Genomic DNA, 9,362 nt, shown 5'->3' with positions numbered 1-9,362 from the left:
TGAAAATAGTAACCACTTTCGCAAAACCATGACCACAGTCAATGAGACCAAGATTCAATCACTGTGAAAAATCTGATGTCTCTGAAGTCAGACGAAAGCATGACAGATTCACAGCATTGTTGAGGTCACACTGACAGTTTTCTTCGACACTCAACAGTCGATGCATCATGAGTACGCATCACAAGGAATACTACCAGGAGGTTCTTTATAGCCTTTGTTATGCTGTGTGGTGCAAATGACTGGATCTGTTGACAAAAAGAACTTGGCAGCTAGATAATGATAACATACCTGCACATTCTGTGCAACTGATTCATACTTTCCTTACCAAACACAGCATTTCTACTATTAGTCAGCTTTCCACAAAGATGACTCTGTGTGACTTTTGAATATTCCCAAGCTGAAAATGCCTTTGAAAGGAACATTATTTGTGTCAAGAGCAGAAATCATGTAGAATGTGATGCCCCGGCTCCTCACCATTCTAAAAGATAAGTTCCAGAAGTGTTTCCAACAATGGGGAGAACACTGAGAGAAGTGTGTGCGTCACCAAAGAGACTACTTTGAAGAGGAAGACGATTCTGTACCTACAAATATTACTTACAGTCAAAGGTTCGATACTTTTTGAACACACTTCATGTTTTTATATAATTCTGAGTGTTGGGTACCCCCTTGTATAGTGGGATTAAAATTGACTTATTACATTTCTGCATGGAGCAAGTGGAAGGGAGTGTTGTTGCCAGCAATGCGTCTAAGATTCCATGCCTACTTTTCATGTGAAGTAATTAACCGGCCCTATGGTTTCACAATTGTTGTCCAAGCGGCAGGGAAAAATCGTCACTGCCCTCTTCTTGGGACCCATAACTGGAGCTGGAGCCAACAGGAACAATAATCTTTTAGATCTAATCTAAATCTCTCCTGTTTCCAGCAGATAAGGTTCATGGAAATGGCATGACACTTCACTGAGTGTCACTACCATCATCTTCTCACAAAGCGATGAAACGAAGTTTTGGTTATCCTTATACAAGCACTGAAGGAGTAGTAGTAGTAGCAGTAGGAGGAGGAGGAGGAGGAGGAGTAGTAGGAAGAGGCACTCATGCTTGTCCTCACTACAGGATGATCCTTCTCATCCTAGAGTCTCAGTGGGCTACCCATCCTTCTCATATTCCTCAAACTATCCCTCTCCTCTCCAGCAAAGAAACTGGTAGTTTTGAAAACTAGGATAGTTTTAAACTTTTATATGGGTCTACTACTGCACATTTTGCCTCTTGATGGTAAGTAACGGCCATGAAGAATTTCACTCAGTCCATTATGTAGCACATGCTTTTACAAGACGGAGATAACTGAACTTTGGGTAAAAAAGATACCGAGTGCATAGAAGTGATATAAAAGCACACACACACACACACACACACACACACACACACACACACACACACACAGTTTCAAGTAATAGGATGAACAACAATATAAACTACTGATAAGATATATGAAGAGACATGGGACTAATAACAGAAAAATATGTCAAGTGGCACATAATTCAAATTCATCAAATTATTCCACATACACTGCCTGACAAAAATGTGAAGCATTCTGAAAGGGAGGAGGGTACAAAATTGAACATCACAAATTGAGAGGGTATGTGATGTTATTTCAGTGATTACAAAATTGAGTCAAATTCACAAATAACTTGGCAGCATATGCCCAATTATCAGTACGATGATATGCCCCACCTGGCCTGGATGCTCACACTGATTTGGGTGTTGTATCCTCTACTGAGGCAAGCTGGCCAACAACTATTTGCAACTAGTCCTTGATATCCCGGAAACTGACACTGTGACAGAATTGACCTCAAATGTGGTCCCATACATTCTATTGGGGACAGATCTGGGGATCTTGCTGGCCACGGAAGTAGCTGAAAACAACACAGACAGTTCAGACATGTGCTGCATGGAGGAGCAGTGTCCTACTGAAAAACGGTTCCACAATACCGCCACATAAGAAGTAATACTTGCAGATTCTAGATGTCCATGACACATTGTTGTACCATCACAGTTCCCTCTATCAATATCAGCCACAACCTAATAGCTCCAAACGTGCTGATTACAGCAACACTGCTGTGCCTGTCCTAAACATTGGAACAATGGGACTGCTCACCATACTTTCACTGAACACAACATGATTCCATTCATACTTCCCGGTCACATGATCACTCCAAACATAGCTCTTTTGTGCTGGGGTGTTAACGTCAGCCCAGGCATGAGATGGTAATTCCCTAGTCCACCTGCTGTTAGTCTCTGAGTAATGGTATGCGACGACAAGAATGTTTTCAGGAGTCCATTACTTTTTTTCATACTGCAAGAGCACAAGTGTGGATGTGATGGACTAAAACTTGCTTGGTGCACAATATGGCAATCATCTCTCGAGGTGTTCAGATATGGTGCACTGGGACCTTGATGACAAATATGTCTGCCCTCACATTCCCATGCAATCCAACATCAGGCCACTGTCACCTCTGAATGTCCTACAAATCTGTATAATGCACGATTCAACCAGCCAGTCAAATGGAGATCCACAATGAGGCCACTTTGAAACTCTGGAACATAATGATAATGCTGTCTCTCACAAACACGTAGCATCGCTTGTCCTTCAGTGATCACTCAATGTCTGGCATTGTTCATACCTCATATACACCCTACCAGGCCTGATAACAATAGTAAACAATGAACAACACTTATGTGTCTGGTGACTCTTCTGTCACAGAGAACTGCAACTCTTAATCATTTACATATGCGCAAATGGTCTATACATGTCTGAAATTACATTGATATCCAGCCATCTCTTCTTATATCTTTTGATGATTGTCCTGGTATGATTGATTACAATAGTGAAATAGCTTAAGGTTTCAGTTAGAGGTTGGAGATGTATTTGCATATGCACATTAGTTTCTAGTGACTTTCGTTGTACATACTTCATGTAAGCAGTTTCACTGTAGCTCCCAAGACCATACAAATACACTATGAAACTTTTAAAGAAGGAAAGAAGAAGTAGAAGAAGAAGACAATGAAGAAGAGGAGGAGGAGAACACAAAGAAGAAAGAAAAGCTAAGAATTTTAAATTTGGCCTCTAATCTCTTTCCACTGATTTCTAGCGTGATCAACCAGCAATCGGTTTAAATTTTTTACACTCTTGTGATAGTGGGGAAACTGTAGATCACCTTTTCACTTTCATTTTCAGACAAAGTGGATCCTCCCCCTGCGAGTCGTAATGGACATTCAAAATACATGCTTCTCTCTATCCTCCCATGATCAAAACATAACATTAGTTAATATAATTGTATAGATAAAAAAATCTACTCATGAAGTGGCAGCAGGAGAAAATACACACAGAAGATGATGAAATATGCAAGCTTTCAGAGACAGTGACTGTTTCTTCTGGCAGAAGGGTTGAAGGGGAAGGAAGAGGGACGAAGGAAAACACATGTTAGCTATGGTTGTGTATTAAAGTGGAAGTAATTCACACCACTCTACAAACAGCAGTCCATATATGAATTATCAGAAATAATCAGTCTTCTGGTGAGAGACTTGCTTGGACAACCAACAGAAACTATTCATATCCTGTACAATACTTTTTAATTTTCTTTTCATTTAACTTATATTCTTTAACAATGAATTAACAAATATAAAGTTTGTACATATCAACACTGTGAACTGGGATGATTTCAGAATGCACAGTCATATTAGTCTACAAGAAATTCCTTGTATCCTCACACTCATCCTTGCTATTGAGTCACATGGTCTTTACTGGCACATCAGCATAGGCACTGGCACGAATTAAGTACACAACTGAGGGTTAATTTACTTCAGCTTGAAAATAACAGTGATGCTCACCAATCAATTGAGCTCACTAAACTGTAATACAAGTTATTGCATCTGTTCATGAAAGGACAACTGGCCACAGACAATTTACCAGCAAAATATTTAAATAAATCATAAAATAATACTGTCGTAAAACATTTTAGCATAACGGACAACACAAATAAAGAAGATCTTTGATAATTACAAATTTAGCAATTAACACCCACACAAAATAAATTAAAATACCAATGTCAACAGACATCACAATTACTTCCAATATACAAGCAAGAAAACAGAATATTATTTGCAAGTAATAAAATTTCAAACAGTGCTAGGAATACAAGAGAACTCTGAGTACTATGGGATAATTTTCAATATATGAAATATCTAGATCTAAAACATCAACAACGCATAATAGCAAAATGTTAATAACAGCAAAGCACAAAGATGAGTTGTAACAAACATTTCCTGAATTTTATATGAAGAAATAAAAATTATGGAGGAAAATAACCAGTAACTTATGAGAGTCATGAGAGATAAAATCTGAAGTATTAAACAGTGCTACAAACAGAACTCTTTTTTTTTTTTAGTAAATAACACCAACCAAAAGAAATCTTTGGGAGTAAAACATATCAAACAAATATAGTCTCTTTTGGCGAAAATGACAAGTAAGCAGCTTGCTGCAGTCTAGTTTTGAAATGAACATATTATTCTGCTGGTTTCTGAAGAAAATTTCATCAGAAAACTGTTGTTGTTGTTGTTGGTGGTGGTGGTGGTGGTTGTGGTGGTGGGGGTGGGGGTGGTGGTGGTGAGGGACATGATTATGGCGAGGAGGAAGAGGGTGAAACAAAATGCAGACATATAGCCTATTTCTCTCAGATAGCACCAAAAAGGTCATCCTCATTTGATAAATGGTTCAACAGCGTTAAACTCTCATTTTGTGAGACACTGCAGAGATGACTGGAATCCAACCCAGAACATTGATAAAGTTCACAGATTAGGTACTTAATGCCACCACCACTCATCCCCTTGTCAGTCAAATAATGGTGTAAAAATTCCATCCGTAACGATAATTCAAACCACATACCTCTGAGCTGAGAACCATCATCGAAGTGTGCAAAGTGATCTTTGCTATATGGGGAGGTTTAAGAAAAGTTTATGATGCCAAAATCACCAAGTCAATAGGAATTCACACAGTGTGTATTGACTTGCAGAGAGAGGTGGTGAGAAAATTCTTTAACTTCAAAATTCGAACAATGAATGTATGTATTTGTTACTGTTTATGTTATTATATTAAATAGAGGAATCAAACTGGGAAAATCAGAATATTTAGAATATTTTCTTTCCAGAAATGGTGAAAACACACAGTTATCTTTGGAATAGTAAGTAAATTTTGCACATAAAATTCATACAGGATGAATAAAAAAGTTTTTGTAAGATAAAGCTGTGAGAGAATTGCATATCTATGTGAACATTGTCACATACAAGAAAGAAAGTGTTGCAAAGTTTAATTTCAGGTCTGTAAATTTATTTCGTATTTACTATGGATCAAACATTACATAGCCTTAAGCAGAATTTCGACATAATATGGTTTACTTTCAAAACTTGGATAAAGCACCATATTTGCACACTTGTCTTAACTGTCCACCAATCTCCCAATTTTGACAGCACTTTTAAAAAATAAACTCTGGCTGTGGTCGAGTGGAGTCAATAAAAGCAGTGGTTGACACTCTTAAAATATCAGGCTCTTCCGAGATGGAGAAGACATCCTCAGATGTAAATTTCTTTGTAACAAATTCAGGAGTCTGGGGAAGTGTGAGCTGAGACTGTTAACTGTTGTGAGTGGGCAATGATGAATCACAGGATATACAAAAATAGTTCATTAACAAAATTTAAGACTGCAGGAAATTAAAATATACCATTAATTACAACATGAACAGAGACAATTCTAGCTTGTGAACCATACTTACACACAAATTTGTGGTTATATAACTGATGCCAATAATTCATGACAAAACAAATTCACTGACAAGGTAAGTGGCAAAGAGAAAGAGTGTATAAAACATCATTTTTCTGTGGTAATACAATATGACAAAGACAGCATATAAATACAATCGAATGTAGCCATTTTGGAATGAAACTGATAAAATGACAGTATCAGATTACTATTAAAACACAGAACGGTCTGCTGAACACACAACATCTAAATTATATACACTATACAATCACTATACAGGATAATCATCTGAGCAGCACAACTTATAAGAGCTATACATACGAGGCAACATAAAAAATGTCAGAGTACAAAAAGTTACAAAATTATCAGCACATAAACATCTTTCTTAAAATCAAAGAAAGACTACCACAATAATTTAAAAAATTACGAAGTAAATGTCACCACTATGCACAAATGCTATGACATATCAGTTTGCATGATATAGTATGTTCATGCTTAAATTCGGCAGACACGTTATCATGAAGATGAGTCATCAGATTCTTCTCGTGTGGTCACAGTTTTGACCATATGCTTAGCCACAGAAACCATGTCCTCATGCATGAGAGCTGAATAAAGTTCACCAAAAGTACAACTGCGAGGTTTTCGACCCTTCCACTCAAGTAACATCTGATACGCACATTCCCGGAAGCCTATGGAGTGATGAGCATGTTCCAGATTTAGTAATACCTGCTCCTCAATGCCCAATGTACGACCAAGATTGCGCCAGTCCTTCCGAACAATTTTTGATGAAATCTGCCAGAGATCCTTATCACTCAGCTTACGTGGATTTTTTCTGTCCAACAGAAAAACATCAGAACATTAGGTTTAAAGCATTAGAAATACAACAACGAACACATTACAAATGTAAGAAACATTCGATCTAAATGAATACACATTATATATTTTTCCAATTGGCTTTTGCGAACACAGTAGAAAATAAATATTCTTTTCAGTCGCCCAGCAAAGTCATCAATCTTGAAGGTTGAACCCTGTTGTCATATGTAATACACATTACACAACAACATCAAACACACACAATGACATCATGAAAGTCAACGAAGAAGAATAAGAAATATATCACCTGGGTGGGGAAAAGCCTTCAGAGAGTCTAACATTGCAGTTGGTTGCTCTAACAGGCAAGGGGCAAATGATTTTTGACAAACAAAAGCTGGATGCAAGTGTAATGAGAGTGATTCAAGAAGTGTTGAGTGAATAAGAATTAGCAAATATTTTACCCAGCGAGTTGAACTTTAAGAAGATTTTGTATTATGCAATATTACCCAATAGATCAGTCATCAGTGTGCAACTACTGGTCCTACTGGCACAGTGACTGACAGGACAAAATACTGAATACCATGTTTGAAATGTTTACTGAGGAGGAATTTACCATGGTTCACCCTTTTGAGCACCAAATAAAACATGCTGAAACAACATGTAAAAAGATAACTGATCACAAACTAAAAAGCAGCTAAACTTGTTCAATAGAAGGCAAGCCATTGGATTTGACAGTATACCCATCTGGCTCAACAGAGATGATGCAAAATAATTTGTTACTCTTCCTGCAACAAGTCAATGTATATTTCTAGAGCAACTGGATAATCCTCAGTTCACTCTCACTTTCAAGAAGTGTCATTGTACACGTGCATTGTCTGCTATGTCAATCTGTTGCCAAATAATGAAAAATGTTTTATTTTTGCGTTTTATGAGTCTTCTAGAGAACATTTATCTCTACTGTAGGAACTGACATACCATCTTCCACCAATGATTGGGAGAAAGCCAGTTCTTTCTGTCTGACTGTGAGATGCATAAGGCTCTTTCTGTCTGACTGTGAGATGCATTACGCTGTAGATGGCAGCAGCAAAGTCAATGTCATCTTCCTTGATTTCTGGAAGTCTACAATGTCACCTGCTGACTAAAATGTTATTACAGAATCTAGGACCAGGTTTGTGACTTGACTGAAGACTTCCAACAAAATGGTACTCATTTGGTCCTTACCAACAGTAAATCATTATCAGACATTACAGTAGCATCAGGCATGTGCCCGAGCTTCGTGAGACCGTTTGTGGGCAGTGCATTTATATTTACGGAAGTAGCAATGCCAGAAAGTGATACTGAAATGCAGAAAGACCTGCAAAAGTTTGGCTCTGGATGTAAGGGCTGTCAATTGATTTTAAATGCAAACAACTGCAACATACTGCAAAGAACGACTAGGATAAGCAGAAAGAAGAAGAAATAGGTGAAAAGACCAATTACTATTTGATCACATAATTGGCAACTGTAAATTATGTAAAACATCTAAACGTATGCATATGGGCTGATTTAAGGTGTGAAAAGGATTGAAATCATCAAGGTATTCAACATTGTTAATTAAAATTAACATTAATATGAAAAATTATATTTAAAAAATTGAGTTTCACACCACTGCAAATATCAGTATTTCAATTTTAAAAACAGTATCTAGTAACTAAACGCAAAAATGTTTGTTAAGCAAATGTAAGCAAAAGAAGAAGCAAATGTAATTGTGAATTGTGGTTTATTTGTCTCATAATGTACATAAACTAAATCATTTGATTCAGGGACAGGAAATAAGCCAAACTGAGGTAAAATTTCACCATAAACAAAGAACAGTTGATGTTAATAAACAGCATCATCATCATAATACACCTTGCTCTAATTTCCATTTCATCCTCTATGAATTCTTCTATTGAATAGTAGAATTTCTCCCACAGAATCTGCTGTAGCCTCATTTTTAAAATTGCTGGCTTCATATTAAATATGTGTTTGTTCATTAACTTGTTATATATTGCCATCCCCATGTACTAAGGAGTCCATGCATATAATTTCAACTGGTGTGTGGGTAGCATGAAACTATTCTTATTTCTTGTGTTATATGTGTGATTAAAATGATTCTCCTGATACAATTTTTGTCTGCTGTGTAGGAAGATTATGATTTCATAAACATATGTGGAGGGAACAGTTAGGATTTGTAGTTTCTGAAATAATGGACAACAAGACTCTGTTTGCTGTGCAGTACACACGTGTTGGACAATTTTCTTTTGCAGTTTCAGTATTCGAGATCCCTATTTGAACTTACCCAAAAAATTATCCCATATCTAATGGCAAATTCAAAATAACTATGATAAGCAATTTTTGTGTACTCATGTCAGTGGAATTTCCTAGTATTTGCACTGCAAATGCAAATCTGCTTTGTTTATTTGACAAGAAGTCAATATGTGTATTCCAGCCTAAGTTCTTGTCCACATTTAGACACAGGAATTAGACATCTCTCATAGGTCGATTTTTATGTTCTTTTTATTTTAAGTTCCACACATTCTGATTGTTTGATTTTGAAATGTACCATATCGGTTTTTGCAATATTCAGTTTCAACCCATTTAGCCGAAACTAATTTTCTAAGGTATCATCATTCTTCTTAAGGCAGGCACTGCAACAACATAAGTTTCTTGTTTTCTGCAACAAATGCATTAGCTCCATTTCCCATTAGTCTATCTTTGCT

General features: G+C 36.8%; 1 protein-coding gene across 1 annotated transcript in view; it reads right to left on the bottom strand.

Annotated features, from left to right (window-relative positions):
• Nucleotides 1-3,609: 3,609 nt before the first annotated feature.
• The window catches only part of LOC126236265 (uncharacterized), a 111,321-nt gene continuing 105,568 nt past the window's right edge, over nucleotides 3,610-9,362 (bottom strand). The window contains exon 10 of the mRNA XM_049945417.1: nucleotides 3,610-6,640. Coding sequence (XP_049801374.1) covers nucleotides 6,325-6,640 — 316 coding nt within the window. The 3' untranslated portion in view covers nucleotides 3,610-6,324. The remainder of the gene's footprint in view (nucleotides 6,641-9,362) is intronic.

Source organism: Schistocerca nitens, chromosome 2 (genome assembly GCF_023898315.1).
Source record: "Schistocerca nitens isolate TAMUIC-IGC-003100 chromosome 2, iqSchNite1.1, whole genome shotgun sequence".
NCBI classification, from domain to species: Eukaryota; Metazoa; Arthropoda; class Insecta; order Orthoptera; family Acrididae; genus Schistocerca; species Schistocerca nitens.
The sequence above is the reverse complement of the archived record's forward strand: the minus strand, read 5'-3'. Positions and strand labels throughout refer to the sequence as shown.